The following is an 18,142-nucleotide window of genomic DNA, read 5'->3' as shown; positions in this document are numbered from 1 at the left end:
CTTTTTCAGTAATTCAACCACCAACGCCACGTAGTGAAATAGAGGTTCAAAATTATCTTCGCAATCGTCGAGTTATTGACAACCAAAGGATATTAACAGGACTTTGTCAACGCTTAGAACCGAAACGACAATAGTCTAAAAATAAAAAATTATGGGACCAGTTCTTTATGTGCTCTCTTTTTTTATTTTTCTATCGCTTTGTATAATTGTATATCTATTTTTTGTTCCGGAGTCTGATTCGTCAAATATATATCGCACGACAAACTTCTTAATAATCGAATAGCTGTTCACAAGTAACGGAGGTAATCAGAATCAGGGCCTCTCACTTTTTTTCATACTGTATACCCTTTTGAATCCCCCTCTCTTTCCCCCTCTTTAATAGAGACAAAAACACGTCTAATATCCTCTCTTGTGCCCTTAGTGGTGTTTGCTCCCGTATTGGGGTTGGAGTCTCAGACCTGGATGGAATAATTGCGAAACAAGTACAAGACTCGATAACCCCGGAATTTGATTCCGGTGATTAGGTTATGCGACAGTGTCTCCCTAACAATCAATACGAAATGAAGAAGAAGTTACACAATGACCTTGTTGGTATCACGATAGAATATGGGACAAAATCATGTGAGAATATGCAGAGTATGACAGGAGTATAAAATGTAATTATTGAAATAGAAAATGAGCACAGTAGAATTTGAGGATATACTCGATAGAATATGATAAAAGAAGCAGAATAAGGGTATACTGTTCTTAATTAGCAACCCAGTCAAAATCCTGTCATACCTGACGAATCTTGGTAAAAGCCATTTCTGAGGCATCCAAGACTAAGGGTGGGGGGGGGGGGGTAAGTAAATCCAAGATGTATGCTCCAGCCACGCTTGAACAGAAAAGAAGTCAAATGTTCGTAGGGTATTTCAGGATTTTTCTTCAATCTTCAACAGCTTTCCCTCAGCGAAATATTATTATAAAGAACTAGCTGTTGGGGTGGCGCTTCGCGCCACCCCAACACCTAGTTGGTGGGGGCGCTTCGCGCCCCCCCCCCAAGCCCCCCCGCGCGCGTAAGTCGTTACGCGCCATTGTAGTTGTGTCCCTATGTCCCACCTGTGAATGTAGATATATATATATATATATATATATATATATATATATATATATATATATATATATATATATATATATATATATATATATATATATATATATATATATATATATATATATATATATATGTTTTTAACTACGTAAAACTTGCGAATATACAACATTCTTTGCTGTCCCATCGCCTGTGCATATAAATAGATTGTCAGGTTTACCGACTCTTGAACATGCAACGCATAATGGTCCATGGGAAAACAATCATATTCGTCAGGATATTGTAGGGCATCGTAGCATCGATGAGTTTAAGCAATTCTTGTCAACTGATTGTTTCGCCTATAAAGAATATTATCTCGAGGTAAGAACTGATCACCGACCACAACGATTGCCACTTTGTTGATAGTTGCGTATCAGGAGGCATCAATTCGATTGCTGTTTTTAAGCAGAAGCACTAAATTATTATTTTTGTGGAAAAGATGATATATATATATAGATATATATATATTTTCTTTTTAGTTTTTTTGTAGTTTTTACCTTTTTTAGTTTTTTTCTTCTTTTGTATTAATGCTAAAGCCAAGGTTCAAACCTGGAGCCTCTCGGACCTAGAACCTGAAACATAACGCTTTACCAACTCAGCTACTTCGGCGTGAATACATTCGTTTTGAGCAGCTTCCTCGGGTGTTGCCATTGTAGGTTCTTCAGTCATTTTACAATTAGAAATTTCTCTTTCAACGGTCTTCTTACAATTAAAAATTTGTCTTTGAACGATATTCTTAAATACCTGTGTCCTGGTCGTCATTTATATTGCCTGTGTCCCGGTCGTCATTTGTGTCCCGGTATCCCAGTCTGTAATTTGTCCTTGAGTGTCCCGGTCGTTATTTATATTCCCTCTGTCCCGGTCGTCATTTGTGTCCCGGTCTGTAATTTCTCTTTGAGTGTTTTTTCTTTTTAGTATTTTTTAGTTTTTTACATTTTTTCTTTTTTCAGTTTTCTTTTTCTTCTTTATTTTTCAGCTTCACTATGAAATACATATCGCCGAACCTTTGTTTTTTTAACTAAAATCTGGTAGGCATTGATGACCTTATCCAAGTCAAGATCCCAAACCCACTTTCAGGTTGCTCTGATTCCTCGGCACGATTTCTTTTCTTACATTCTCTATCAGCAGCAAGCCTGATTTCTTGCTGTTCTTGTGATTCCTCGGCACGCTTTCTTTTCTTACTTTCTCTATCAGCAGCAAGCCTGATTTCTTGCTGTTCTTGTAATTCCTCGGCACGCCTTCTTTTTTCACTTTCTCTTTTAGGAGCAAGTCTGCTTCCGCGTTGCTCTGGTAGTTCCTCGGCACGCTTTCTGTTCTTTTTTTCTCTATCAGCCTCAAGCCTGTTTCCTTGCTGTTCTTTTGATTCCTCGGCACGCTTTCTGTTCTTTCTTTCTCTATCAGCCTCAAGCCTGTTTCCTTGCTGTTCTTTTGATTCCTCGGCACGCTTTCTGTTCTTTCTTTCTCTATCAGCCTCAAGCCTGTTTCCTTGCTGTTCTTTTGATTCCTCGGCACGCTTTCTTTTCTGACTTTCTCTATCAGCAGCAAGTTTTTTGGCATAGACTCTTTGAGCATCTTCATCGGCTTTTGCCATGGTAAGTTCATCAGTCATTGTAAACTTAAACATTAATAGATTTCTACGTGAACATATGTCTTAAATATCTTGAATGACGTCACCGTCAAAGCAAAAATGACGACAACTAATTTCATGACGTCAGTCAACACAGAAACATGACGTCACCTGATCCACAGACAGACAGACAGACAACTTATTTTTATATATATAGATAGATAGATTAGGAGGTTAGAAAAAATGAAGGCAAAGCTAAACAAAAAATCAAGCTTGACAACCTCTTGGACACTGGAAGGAGAAATTAGTAGATAGAAGAAGAAAGTGGTAATCGTTTGCAGAGTATGAATTATGGCTGGTACAGAAACAAAATGCCAATGAAAAGACTAGTTCAATTTAGGGAGGTTTATTTGTATCAAGTTTGAACGAAAATAAAAAATTTCAAATGTGTGTCGCTATATAAAAAGAACTGTTACCATTAACTCCAATTTACTATCAATGTAACCGTTATGTTGACGTCGTTTACTGGCCCTAGCCGTTTTTCCTACAGATAGGCTCCATATTGTCAATCAAGAAAAGTCCATCATGACGTCACGACAGGTCAATCAAATCAAGAAGTTACAAATGTTCTGAAAGATAAAGGTAACAATTGCGTGACAGTATTCATTGGTGGCATGCTTATCCTTTGGCCCCAGCTGGATTGATGGCCCAAAAGCACGATCTTTTCCTATCTGTAATCCTTCAATTGTAAAACACGGTCTAGCCATACTAACCGATCTTTAATCGTGTCACTAAAAGATTATAATCAATTCACATCTTATTACAGCTTAGGCTACTGTAAGATATATGGTAAATCGAAAAAGTACCCAGGGCGAATTTTTTTAAACGTATCCAAATGTGTTATTATGCATTTTATTACGTTTTTACGAGTCGGACAAACATTTTCGAGAGGGGAAAATTCAAACCCCTCCGGTGAATACAGCCTTGCGAGTATCTAAGGCTATCCTTTGACAATTCGTTTCGAAAACATTAACAGATCTTCCTCAGCCTTTAAAAGCATCCACATTTCAAAGCCATACTTAACCAAAGACAGTACTTTAGCTTCAAATATTTTCATATTAGTTCATAGACGCACCTTTCTAGTCTTCCAAACCTTTTTCAACTGAAAAAAATATCTCTTATCATGGTTATATTACCTTTTATATCTTCACTGCACCCTTTCCTATACTAATAATACCACCCAGTTAAGTGAAATTATCCAATGAAGCAATCTCTTTGATTGTTGGTATGTTCGTAAAGCTCAATTGTCACGTGATCTGTCAATCTGAGTTGGTTCAATCTGATTACGAGAGAAATCAAGATGACTTAGATAGCTTGAACAAAAAATGGTTTAGTCTTGTTTTGAGTGCTCTGTCCGTGAGTAGCTCGCTTCACCCAGTCACATAATTTCTTCTTCTTTTTTGGATTCTTATGAAGATACTCTTGCATAATCTTAGAATATGAGTTGAATTAAGGGCCCTGCTGCTGGAATTCGCGACTCAGACCCAGAGGTTCATATTCTGGGTCCTGTATTACCAAGCACAGATTAATCCTACAGCACCACTTCAGCGCACCCAGCACCATGACAATATTACCCAACAATATCAACCTGCGTATGTTCCCCAGCGAGAACCTACAACAGGTACGACTCTATTTCGGCATAATTGAAGGGACACGCATGCACGGAGAGGTGTAGCATAAATGGGAGACAGTAACAACGGCAATCAAAGGGATAAAATTAACCTTGACTGGGCTGCCCACTTAATTGAACAATCTATCTTGGCTTTTATCTACAATTGGCCATGACTTTGACTTTTCCCAGAGGCCGAAGGCCTCGACCGAAATCCGTTGATATTTGAATTGAAAAGGGGATAGTTTTGGGAAAAGTCAGGTTAGGTTTCGTATGTGTGATAGTTTTGGGAAAATTCAGGTTAGGTTTCGTATGTGTGCGCTTCGCGCACACAGGACTTTTCAGAAAACAATCACAGATACGAAACCTAACCTGACTTTTCCCAAAACTATCCCCTTTAAATCTTCAATCTTAATATTTACAGTGATTATTAATTTTAATTTATGTTCATTTTGTGTTTCATCGTTTTCAATGACGTTAATTTATGGCATTTTTAAGTTGCATTAATTAGGGTTCGACTCATATAGATTTTTGGGGTCCGTTACCGATATATCGGTATCGCACTGATAAAATTTTGCTATAATTTGACGAAAAAATTCCCCTTCGAAAAAAAGCATACCTTAAGCTTACAACCCCCTTTTTCTGCCTATAGTCGTCCTCAAATGTTTATCCCTGGCCTAATACACACCAAAGAACAGCCTCAGTAACTTACTCTGGATCCCGAAACTTAGGCCACTTACAAGAATTGTTTGATTTTCTTTACCCTTTCTTATTAGCAGCTTCTGAGCAAATAAAAGAAATGGCATATATTTGCGGAAGTGACAAATAGGACAGAATTTAATCAAAGAAGATCGTTTAGCTACATAAACACAAATATGTGAAAATCTGATTGAAGGAATTATAGGCTATTAATTGAAATATTAAAATTCAAATTTCAGTGGCGGGACTTTTTTTCTTAATTTGCATATTGACATTTATGGCCATTAAAAAGATCTAAGGAGGTCTCAACTTTAAGCAAGAATTTGTGTTATTCCCATGTTGGTTATATCGAACCTATTGGTGACGCCATGACTCATATTAACGAGTTCCTACCAAGAGAATAAATTACATCATTTCCATCCCCCAGGAGTGAAAGTATCGTTTGTATATAACACATGCGATATTACATAAGGATCACAGTTAAGTATAAAATATCAAGCGTAATTAGTCTATTAAAAAAAGGCGTCTCAAGTAGTTTCATTGTGCCTAGAGAACAATTTAGCAAGCTAGACCGTAAACGGTACAAGAGTAATCTGGGCAGACAAGGTAAAGGGTATTTTTAAGAAATTCTTAAGTAATGATAAACTAAAATGAAGAAAAAAATATATATACAGTCAGAAGACATCTGTCAGTAACAATTACAACGAGTCAAAAACAAAAGTGAAAAACAACGAACTACACGGCTAGAAGATATAACGTCATGTGCCAACATAATTTTGAATAGAACTTTTTTGATTGAAATTTTTTACTGAAACTAGAAAATACTTGAAAATTATAATTTTCATTTAAGTTTTATTTTCTATTAGGTTAAACCCTCTTATAGAAAAAGAGAGATTCGAAGGAATAAACAACATTAAACTCACAGTTTTGAACGCAACCAGCATTTTAATGCCTGTGAGAAGAGCAAAAAAAACTAAAATTTGTAATTGTTGCAAATGATGATTCTATAGAACTACCTGAACTATCAATCGTGCAAGGACCAAGAGAATAGCCTGAACAAATGAGATTCCCAAAGAATGAAAATCAACAACCTGGACCATCAAATGAGAAGAGATCAATACGGGTGGTTAAAGACAAGGGCATTGGTATATGTAATATACCAGGGCATCGGCATATGTAAGCGAGGTTTTCGTTGGAGCAGTGCCCTCACTAGACACATGAGGATCCACACCGGTGAAAAGCCATTTAAGTGTGACATATGTGAGCATGGTTTTAGTCGGAGCAGCCACCTCGCTTCACATATGAAGATCCACACCGGTGAAAAGCCATTCAAGTGTGACGTTTGTAAGCGAAGTTTTAGTCTTAATAGCAACCTCACTAGACACATGAGGATCCACACCGGTGAAAAGCCATTTAAGTGTGACATATGTGAGCAAGGTTTTAGTCGGAGCAGCTACCTCGCTTCACATATGAATATCCACACCGGTGAAAAGCCATTCAAGTGTGACGTTTGTAAGCGAAGTTTTAGTTTTAATAGCAACCTCACTAGACACATAAAGAGATTCCATTGGTGAAAATCCATTCAAGTGTGACATGTGTGATCGACGTTTTAGTAGGAATCACAACCTTACTAGACACATGAGGATCCACACCGGTGATAAGTCATTCAAGTGTGACATATGTAAACAAGGTTTCATTACTAACGGTGACATCACTACACCCATGACTATCCACACCGATGAGTGAGGTATTAGTAAGAAAGGAACCTCACTACGCACATAGGGATCCACACCGGTGAAAAGCCATTCAAGTGAAATATGTGAGTGAGGTCTTAGTCAGAATGTTTGCCACACTAGACACATAAGGATTCACACTGGTGAGAAGCCATTCAAGCGTGGCATATGCAAGCAGGATTTTATTCAGGACTAGGACCTCACTAATCACGTGATTATCCATGCCGGTGAAAAGCCATTCGAGTGTGATTAAATGAAAAAAAGAGTTTTCACTGAAATATTATCTCACAAGACACCAAAGGAATATGAACTGTATGGTAAACTGAAAAAGCTGAAAGAATGTTATTGAACATTAGAAGGGAATTTAATCTTATTAAACAAAACAGGAAAAGACATTAAGTTTGATAGATATAACGAGAGTTTCAGTCAAAACGCCCCAGACACTAAATCTCTAGAAGTGTTACAGGCATTTGACACCTTTTTTAGCTGGAATTTATCAAAAGCTTCAACTCTGTGTAATTTGAGGACCAAAATGTGCATGTGAAATCTCCAATTCTACACAACTCTCACGTTAGGCTTCAAACTGACGTGTCAAGAGTCTTTGACCAATGGGAGATATTAGTGATAACGTACAGAGGCTATGTGCATTTTCCAACCTTTGTACTGAAGAGTTTTGATCTTGTTGAAACTAGTGAGGCAAAGGGAGGGATGTATTTTAGGATGGAGAAAAAAAGTCCTATGTCCTACAAAAATTCAGATTGTTTTAAGCTTATCTTGATAATCAATTCGAATTTAGTTTATCCGATGCTTATCATTGTTTAATTTCTCATATCTTTTCGTGAACAAGCATTTCATTTTTAACGGAATCAATAACATTGTGCATAGTAAAAGAATGAGGTGTTTTCAGTGCCAAGAGTACGGTCACGCTGCTAAGGACTGTAAAAACGCTACTCGCTGTTCCCGTTGCAGTGGCAATCATTTGAACAATAAAGAGAAACCCCAGGATGTAAAAGCTGTTGTATCTAATCAAAAGATGGATTATATGTAAATGTAATGAATGACGAATCATAAATCTATAGGCATAATATTTCATAGCGCTGCATTTCTCATCCATTTCTTTGTTAGTGGCTGGATTTATCAATTTAATATTAAAGTGATAACAATTTTATGCGTATCAGTAGGCATCAATTCGATTGCTGTTTTGAAAAGAAGCACTAAATTATTATTTTTGTGGAAAAGATGTTGCAACTGGGAAGCAATTGTCCTTTCAACGTCGTTTTTTTAAAACATCGATATCACTTTCAAGTTATTTGGTTTGTTTTACCTTGGCTTGTCTTTCGCCACTATGAAATACATATCGCCGAACCTTTGTCTTTTTTTACTAAAATCTGGCAGGCAGTGATGACCTTATCCAAGTGAAAATCCCAAACCGAATCATCATCACTATCATTTTCAGTTTTGATTAACGCTGTCCCGGTTGATTTTCATCTAACTGCGCGGTTTTGCGTTCTTTAGCCGCAAGCCTTTTGGCATTATCTCTTTGAGCCGCTTCCTCGGCTGTTTCTTCTGCCATTGCAGGATTTATAATAAATATTCTCTTTGAATTGCAAGCCTTATATACTTATCTATGGCCCCCTGGATCCGCCCCTGCTCTAATTTTCCTACTACTCAGAAAACTGCGAAATTCAAGACGAAAATGAAGCTGCATGGCATTCATGACGTAGAAAGACGTTTTTGAATAGTAACAATCATGGAATAGTAACAAATAGTAATAGTAAGAAACATAAAATAGAATAGTAACAAATAGAAACAAGTAACTTTGAATAGTAACAAATATATCATGGTGGTCCTACATTTTCATTTTGGCTTCAAATATATTTTTTTCTGAATAGCATTTAAAAAAACATTTTTTCAACTTTAAGTTTTTCAACTTAAGAACACTTAGATGCTGTAGGGGACGCCAACTGTGTAAGTCTACATATGTTGTTAACTTTGACTATCACAACACTGGTACAAAACCTTACAAGGCGTCGGGGTATTTTTCATGGAAGGGCGGCGGGGTCAAAAATAATAATTAAACTTTGAATTCATAAAATTTACTTTAATTTCAATAAAAAAAAACGGTTTATTTAACGTGTTTTGCAGCCAAAAACAGCACCTTACTCTGGCTGACTTGTGGCTGATAATTACTTAAACATAACATTTTGTATAACGGAAATTACATTTTTGTGAAACGGAAACATTTTGGGTCGGAAATTATTTCCCCGAGACAGCCTTTTCTTTTTAGTTTGGTTTTAGCATAGTAATGCAGTATTATTCTAAATTGAATGACCATTACACTATGGTTTCATCATAGTATTACAATATTAATTCAAGTCTATCTGGCCCTTTCGGATATAAATTGTTTTTGAAGGTGGAAAGGGTGCCATTCAGAATTATAGAATTTTAGCAATAAAAATGTACCAAACTTAAGAACTTTTTAGTTTGGTTAGCCACTTTCCAAATTTCTGTGATGACTGGTATGTTGCAGCTGCCCCCCTCCCCCAGATCGAAGAACAGAGAGGAAAAGAATTATTAAATAGCAGATTACTGCAGATTTAAAAAAAACAACTGAACTCTCCTAGCGTGTACTTCTGCATTGGCTGTATTTTTGTTAAGTAAGTTAAGCTTGTTTGCACTTATCCTTCTAGATGTGAATTCTGTGAAAAAAAAATCAACTAATATAAGTTAATTCTCTCGTTCCTGTCGTTCTTTAATTAAGCAGATGAAAAATATATCGGCCAATTAATCTTTATTATTGTAACCTCATAATCTCAAAGAAATGTTTAGATATAAAAAGAAAATATCCTTTTTTAAGGAACATTTTATTGGTTTTGCTCCAACGATCCTTTGTAAAGATCCAAATATTGTTACAGTGAGAAGGCTATTTTTAGGCCCTTCCTTCTACCGTCTCTCTCTCACCCCTCCCCCTCTCTCTCCCTATGTATCTCCTTCTCTCTCCCCCTCACACTCTCTTATTATATTTTAACCCCCCCTCCTGTCTTCCTCCCCCTCATTCCTACTCCCTCTCTCTGTATCCACACTCTCTCTCGTTTAATAATTTTCCGCTTTCTCTATCTTATTCCTTTCATTGTCCCCCCCGATAATTCTTTATTTTCTCTGTGATTTAGAACACAAAGTCTCTATCTTCTTCGCTTTTGACACTTTTCTCACAATTTCTTTGCCAACTCTCTATTTCGTCCTTTTGTTTGTGTGTTTCCCTGCCCTTATCTAAGTTCAAATACATAGAAACAGAAAAATTACTTTTAAAAAAAATTATGACTTAAAAAGTTTCCGTTCTTTTTACTGGCTTAGTATTTCCCACAGAAGAACCAATCAGGTTTCAAAAAGGTGAAGATATTTATCTCTCCGGAAATTAAATTTCCTTGTTAGTCTAGATTTGTCATTCACAATTAGTGGTCCGTGCATTTGCAACAGAAAATGAGGTTATTTGGCTTCTCTTTATGGTATACCCTACAGACATAAAGTTTATCGCCTGCAAAAATTTTCGCAAAGCAAACCGATGGAATTAACGAATATTTTGTAACACGGAAATATAGGGCAGCTATCGTTTCCCTCGCTGTTTGCTTTAATTAAATTTTCTTTTTCAGTAATTCAACCACCAACGCCACGTAGTGAAATGGAGGTTCAAAATTATCTTCGCAATCGTCCAGTTATTGACAACCAAAGGATATTAACAGGACTTCGTCAACGCTTAGAACCGAAACGACAATAGTCTAAAAATTAAAAATTATGGGACCAGTTCTTTATGTGCTCTCTTCTTTTATTTTTCTATCGCTTTGTATAATTGTATATCTATTTTTTGTTCCGGAGTCTGATTCGTCAAATATATATCGCACGATAAACTTCTTAATAATCGAATAGCTGTTCACAAGTAACGGAGGTAATCAGAATCAGGGCCTCTCATTTTTTTTTCATACTGTATACCCTTTTGAATCCCCCTCTTTAATAGAGACAAAAACACGTCTAATATCCTCTCTTGTGCCCTTAGTGGTGTTTGCTCCCGTACTGGGGTTGGAGTCTCAGACCTGGATGGAATAATTGCGAAACAAGTACAAGACTCGATAACCCCGGAATTTGATTCCGGTGATTAGGTTATGCGACAGTGTCTCCCAAACAATCAATACGAAATGAAGAAGAAGTTACACCATGACCTTGTTGGTATCACGATAGAATATGGGACAAAATCATGTGAGAATATGCAGAGTATGACAGGAGTATAAAATGTAATTACTGAAATAGAAAATGAGCACAGTTGAATTTGAGGATATACTCATAGAATATGATAAAAGAAGCAGAATAAGGGTATACTGTTCTTAATTAGCCACCCAGTCAAAATCCTGTCATACCTGACGAATCTTGGTAAAAGCCATTTCTGAGGCATCCAAGATTAAGGGTGGGGGGGGTAAGTAAATCCAAGATGTATGCTCCAGCCACGCTTGAACAGAAAAGAGGTCAAATGTTCGTAGGGTATTTCAGGATTTTTCTTCAATCTTCAACAGCTTTCCCTCAGCGAAATATTATTATAAAGAATTAGGAGGTTAGAAAAAATGAAGGCAAAGCTAAACAAAAATCAAGCTTGACAACCTCTTGGACACTGGAAGGAGAAATTAGTGTATAGAAGAAGAAAGTGGTAATCGTTTGCAGAGTATGAATTATGGCTGGTACAGAAACAAAATGCCAATGAAAAGAGTAGTTCAATTTAGGGAGGTTTATTTGTATCAAGTTTGAACAAAAATAAAAAATTTCAAAGGTGTGTCGCTATATAAAAAGAACTGTTACCATTAACTCCAATTTACTATCAATGTAACCGTTATGTTGACGTCGTTTCTGGCCCTAGCCGTTTTTCCTACAGATAGGCTCCATATTGTCAATCAAGAAAAGTCAATCATGACGTCACGACAGGTCAATCAAATCAAGACGTTACAAATGTTCTGAAAGATAAAGGTAACAATTGCGTGACAGTATTCATTGGTGGCATGCTTATCCTTTGGCCCCAGATGGATTGATGGCCCAAAAGCACGATCTTTTCCTATCTGTAATCCTTCAATTGTAAAACACGGTCTAGCCATACTAACCGATCTTTAATCGTGTCACTAAAAGATTATAATCAATTCACATTTTATTACAGCTTAGGCTACTGTAAGATATATGGTAAATCGAAAAAGTACCCAGGGCGAATTTTTTTTAAACGTATCCAAATGTGTTATTATGCATTTTATTACGTTTTTACGAGTCGGACAAACATTTTCGGGAGGGGAAACTTCAAACCCTTCCGCTGAATACAGCCTTGCGAGTATCTAAGGCTATCCTTTGACAATTCGTTTCGAAAACATTAACAGATCTTCCTCAGCCTTTAAAAGCATCCACATTTCAAAGCCATACTTAACCACAGACATTACTTTAGCTTCAAATATTTTCATATTAGTTCATAGACGCACCTTTCTAGTCTTCCAAACCTTTTTCAACTGAAAAAAATATCTCTTACCATGGTTATATTACCTTTTATATCTTCACTGCACCCACTCCTATACTAATAATACCACCCAGTTAAGTGAAATTATCCAATGAAGCAATCTCTTTGATTGTTGGTATGTTCGTAAAGCTCAATTGTCACGTGATCTGTCAATCTGAGTTGGTTCAATCTGATTACGAGAGAAATCAAGATGACTTAGATAGCTTGAACAAAAAATGGTTTAGTCTTGTTTTGAGTGCTCTGTCCGTGAGTAGCTCGCTTCACCCAGTCACATAATTTCTTCTTCTTTTTTGGATTCTTATGAAGATACTCTTGCATAATCTTAGAATATGTGTTGAATTAAGGGCCCTGCTGCTGGAATTCGCGACTCAGACCCAGAGGTTCAAATTCTGGGTCCTGTGTTACCAAGCACAGATCAATCCTACAGCACCACTTCAGCGCACCCAACACCATGACAATATTAGATATATTGGCTACACCGTTAAATGAATAAGGGCTACCACGATTGAATATAAACATTGATAAGTTTATAAATAATTTATTTTTAACAAATAAATAAATAATCGATTCATAATTGTTAAGGTATATTCATAGATAGATTCATGCTAATGGGGATGAATTAATAACATAAAATTACTATGAATAAGGGCTATAGCTTTAATTTAAGAAATTAAAAAATCACTAAGGTATGTCCAGATATTTTTGCTTGACGTTCAAAATCTCTATCATCTAAAATAAAGAAATACCAGACTTAAGAGCTCAAGCATACAAAAAAATAATATAAAGAGATAAAAAACTGTTATGTAATAAAAGAAAAACGAAAAACCCGTCTTAAACACTATATTTGTTGTTAACTAAAAGTTCTTGACAACTCCAATATGGTGGAAAAAAATGCTAAACAAACCCAAACAAACTTAATTTTAACAGGATGGCAAACAAAGCCCACTGATATCATGGTTATTTTTAAAACGTAGCCCCCTGTATTAGTAGTTTAGGTCTTGTAATAGAGAAAGTTTCGTCAATAGATTTGACATTCAAGAAAGTAAGTTTTGAAAACGAAGGGTTATTTTGAATATAATAATTTGCCTACGCTAAATAGGCTAAATAATTTTGCCATAGGCTTTCTAGGGCTATAATGAAAGAAAAGTTGAGATGGCTAGGCCACGTTATACGGATGAAGGATGACAGATTACCGAAGATTGTCCTTTTTGGCCAACCGTCTGGGGCTACACGGAAAGTAGGTCGTCCTTGTCTGGGTTGGGAGGATGTCATAAATAAAGATTTAAAGGAAATGTGAACTTCCTGGGAGGGTGTAAAGAGGGAGGCTTTAAATAGATTAGGTTGAAGAAGGAGCGTGCGGAGCTGTGTTGGCCTCAGGCGGCTTGGTGCTGCAGTAATTTGTTAGTCGTAGTAGTAGTAGTACGCGCTAAATAGCCGACCCCACTACCGATTGAAGAATGGCCCTAAGAATACAAATTTTGCAACAAATATACAAATATGTATATTTATACGCATATTAATATGCATACGAATACAAATATGCAATTTTTTTTTTTTGATTATTCATGTACGGACAGGCAAAATCAAAACATCCACTAGTTCAAAAACGTTCAAAAAGTAAATATTAAAAAACAAGGTTTTTTTAATTAAAAGTAAGGAGCGACATAAGAGCTTAAAACGAAGAAATTGTTCCGTATATGAAAGGGGCTGTTCCCTCCTATACACACCGCTCTTTACACTAAAGTTTGACTCTTTCTCAAAACTCTACTTTTTGAAATAATAAAACACTTAAGTGTAAAGAATGGGGCGTTTAGGAGGGGACAATACCTTTCATATACATAATAATTTCTTCGTTTTAAGCTTAAATTTCGCTCCTTACTTTCAGTTGAAAAAAAAATTGTTTTTCAATATTAAATCCTTTACAGAGGACCAGTTAAACACTTGTACCTTTTATGCTTGTGCTTACGCTTACGCTTGGCAGATGCTTACGCTTGTTCTTCGGAGCGACGGAGAGAAAAGAGCCTTTTCTGGATTGCAAGGAGATGGTCTATCAGACAAAACAAAAGGATTATATGTGAAAAATAGAAAATGACGAGAATCCAAATTAACGTGACCAAAAAAAATATTATATTACAGAGTAGAAGTAAAAAAAAAATATTATTTAGAATTTTAAGAATTAAATTAACAATTTGGGAAAATTAGAAAAATTAGAAAATGGGAATATATATATATATATATATATATATATATATATATATATATATATATATATATATATATATATATATCGCGCCACCCCAACACCTAGTTGGTGGGGCGCTTTGCGCCCCCCCCCAAGCCCCCCGCGCGCGTAAGTCGTTACGCGCCATATTAGTTACGTTTATAACTACGTTTTTATATGTTTTTAACTACGTAAAACATGCAAATATACAACATTCTTTGCTGTCCCATAGTCTATGCATATAAATAGATTGTCAGGTTTACTGAAACTTGAACATGCAACATATAATTGTCCATGGGAAAAACAATCCGTATTCAGATCTATACCTCATTATTCTAATGATGTGTCCCTGTGTCCCGGTCGTCATTTATATTCCCTGTGACCCGGTCGTCATTTGTGTCCCGGTGTCCCAGTTTGTAATTTCTCTATGAGTGTCCCGGTCGTCATTTATATTCCCTCTGTCCCGGTGTCTCGGTCGTCATTTGTGTCCCGGTGTCCCGGTCTGTAATTTCTATTCGAACAATCCCTGTGTCCCGGTCGTCATTTATATATCCCGCCTGTGCCCCCGGCGTCCCCGTTGCAGTTGTGTCCCTGTGTCCCGGTCGTCGTTTATATTCCGTGTCCCGGTCGTCATTTGTGTCCTGGTGTCCCGGTATGTAATTTCATCAGTCGACAAACAACTTCATGACGCATACAGCTCAATCCTTAAAATGACGTCAGTCGACAAACATGACGTCAGTCGACACACAAACATGACGTCACTCGACACACACACACACACAGACAACTTATTTTAACACAGACTTACACACAGAAAATATATATATATATATATATATATATATATATATATATATATATATATATATATATATATATATATATATACTAGCTGTTGGTGGGGGCACCAACACCTAGACTAGCTGTTGGTGGGGGCCACCAACACCTAGTTGGTGGCCGTCAGTCGACACACAAACATGACGTCACTCGACACACACACAGACAACTTATTTTTATATATATAGATATATCTATCTATCTATATATATATATAAAAACTAGCTGTTGGGGTGGCGCTTCGCGCCACCCCAACACCTAGTTGGTGGGGGCACTTCGCGCCCCCCCAAGCCCCCCCGTGCGCGCAAGTCGTTACGCGCCATATTAATTACGCGCCATTGTATATATATATATATATATATATATATATATATATATATAATATATATTTTTAACTACGTAAAACTTGCGAATATACAACATTCTTGGCTGTCCCATTGTCTGTGCATATAAATAGATTGTCAGGTTTACCGATTCTTGAACATACAACATATAATTGTCCATGGGAAAAACAATCTGTATTCATATCTATACCTCATTATTCTAATAATTGCCCTTGAGCTTTGTTGATGGTGATTGCTAATCAAACATTCCCTGTGTCCCTGTCGTCATTTATATATCCCCCTGTGCCCCCCGGCGTCCCCGTTGTTGTTATTTCCCTGTGTCCCGGTCGTCATTTGTGTCCCGGTGTCCCAGTCTGTAATTCCTCTTTGAGTGTCGCGGTCGTCATTTATATTCCCTGTGTCCCGGTTGTCATTTTTGTCCCGGTCGTCATTTGTGTTCCAATGTCCCGGTCTGTAATTTCTCTTTGAGTGTCCTGGTCGTCATTTATATTCCCTGTGTCCCGGTTGTCATTTGTGTCCCGGTGCTTTGTTGATGGTGATTGCTAATCGAACATTCCTTGTGTCCCGGTCGCTTTCTCCTCTTGAACATACAACATATAATTGTCCATGGGAAAAACAATCTGTATTCATATCTATACCTCATTATTCTAATAATTGCCCTTGAGCTTTGTTGATGGTGATTGCTAATCGAACATTCCCTGTGTCCCTGTCGTCATTTATATATCCCCCTGTGCCCCCCGGCGTCCCCGTTGTTGTTATTTCCCTGTGTCCCGGTCGTCATTTGTGTCCCGGTGTCCCAGTCTGTAATTCCTCTTTGAGTGTCGCGGTCGTCATTTATATTCCCTGTGTCCCGGTTGTCATTTTTGTCCCGGTCGTCATTTGTGTTCCAATGTCCCGGTCTGTAATTTCTCTTTGAGTGTCCTGGTCGTCATTTATATTCCCTGTGTCCCGGTTGTCATTTGTTTCCCGGTGCTTTGTTGATGGTGATTGCTAATCGAACATTCCTTGTGTCCCGGTCGCTTTCTCTTTGAGTGTCCCGGTCGTCATTTATATTCCCTATGTCCCGGTGTCCCGGTCGTCATTTGTGTCCCGATGTCCCGGTGTGTAATTTCGTCAATCAACAAACATGACGTCACTCGACACACAAACATGACGTCACTCGACACACAGACAACTTATTTATATATATATAGACTAGCTGTTGGGGTAGCGCTTCGCGCCACCCCAACACCTAGTTGGTGGGGGCGCTTCGCGCCCCCCCAAGCCCCCCCGCGCGCGTAAGTCGTTACGCGCCATTGTAGTTGTGTCCCTATGTCCCACCTGTGAATATAGATAGATATATATATATATATATATATATATATATATATATATATATATATATATATATATATATATATATATATATATATATACACGTGATTTGTGTCCGGGTGTCCCAGTCTGTAATTTATCTTTGAGGTTCCCGGTCGCAATTTATATTCCCTGTGTCCCGGTCGTCATTTGTGTCCTGGTGTCCCGGTATGTAATTTCATCAGTCGACAAACAACTTCATGACGCATACAGCTCAATCCTTAAAATGACGTCAGTCGACAAACATGACGTCAGTCGACACACAAACATGACGTCACTCGACACACACACACACACAGACAACTTATTTTAACACAGACTTACACACAGAAAATATATATATATATATATATATATATATATATATATATATATATATATATATATATATATATATATATATATATATATATATATATATATATATATATATATACTAGCTGTTGGTGGGGGCGCCAACACCTAGACTAGCTGTTGGTGGGGGCCACCAACACCTAGTTGGTGGCCGTCAGTCGACACACAAACATGACGTCACTCGACACACACACAGACAACTTATTTTTATATATATAGATATATCTATCTATCTATATATATATATATAAAAACTAGCTGTTGGGGTGGCGCTTCGCGCCACCCCAACACCTAGTTGGTGGGGGCACTTCGCGCCCCCCCAAGCCCCCCCGTGCGCGCAAGTCGTTACGCGCCATATTAATTACGCGCCATTGTATATATATATATATATATATATATATATATATATATATATATATAATATATATTTTTAACTACGTAAAACTTGCGAATATACAACATTCTTGGCTGTCCCATTGTCTGTGCATATAAATAGATTGTCAGGTTTACCGACTCTTGAACATACAACATATAATTGTCCATGGGAAAAACAATCTGTATTCATATCTATACCTCATTATTCTAATAATTGCCCTTGAGCTTTGTTGATGGTGATTGCTAATCAAACATTCCCTGTGTCCCTGTCGTCATTTATATATCCCCCTGTGCCCCCCGGCGTCCCCGTTGTTGTTATTTCCCT

At 37.2% G+C, this 18,142-nt stretch overlaps 2 protein-coding genes across 2 annotated transcripts in view; one reads left to right on the top strand and one right to left on the bottom strand.

The window, feature by feature from the left end:
* Positions 1 to 1,139: 1,139 nt before the first annotated feature.
* LOC136030382 (E3 ubiquitin-protein ligase ARK2C-like) overlaps positions 1,140 to 18,142 on the bottom strand; it is a 99,698-nt gene continuing 82,695 nt past the window's right edge. The window contains exons 3-4 of the mRNA XM_065709308.1: positions 11,640 to 11,791; positions 1,140 to 3,325 (exon numbers count right to left, since the gene is read on the bottom strand). Of these exons, the coding sequence (XP_065565380.1) occupies positions 2,148 to 2,753 (606 nt within the window). The 5' untranslated portion in view covers positions 2,754 to 3,325; positions 11,640 to 11,791 and the 3' untranslated portion in view covers positions 1,140 to 2,147. The remainder of the gene's footprint in view (positions 3,326 to 11,639; positions 11,792 to 18,142) is intronic.
* On the top strand, positions 6,282 to 10,572 carry LOC136030670 (protein krueppel-like). Its single transcript, XM_065709738.1, has 2 exons — positions 6,282 to 6,576; positions 10,448 to 10,572. The coding sequence occupies exons 1-2, from the start codon at positions 6,282 to 6,284 to the stop codon at positions 10,570 to 10,572; spliced, it is 420 nt and encodes a 139-aa protein (XP_065565810.1).

The sequence above is a fragment of the Artemia franciscana genome, chromosome 8, assembly GCF_032884065.1.
Source record: "Artemia franciscana chromosome 8, ASM3288406v1, whole genome shotgun sequence".
NCBI classification, from domain to species: domain Eukaryota; kingdom Metazoa; phylum Arthropoda; class Branchiopoda; order Anostraca; family Artemiidae; genus Artemia; species Artemia franciscana.
This window is presented reverse-complemented; position numbering and strand designations above follow the sequence as displayed.

Coding starts and splice junctions, on each gene's coding strand:
- LOC136030670 (XM_065709738.1), top strand. CDS start 6,282: ATGAGGATCCACACCGGTGAAAAGCCATTTAAGTGTGACATATGTGAG. Junction 6,577..10,447: donor GCCATTCAAGTGTGACGTTT/GTAAGCGAAGTT, acceptor TTTCTTTTTCAG/TAATTCAACCACCAACGCCA.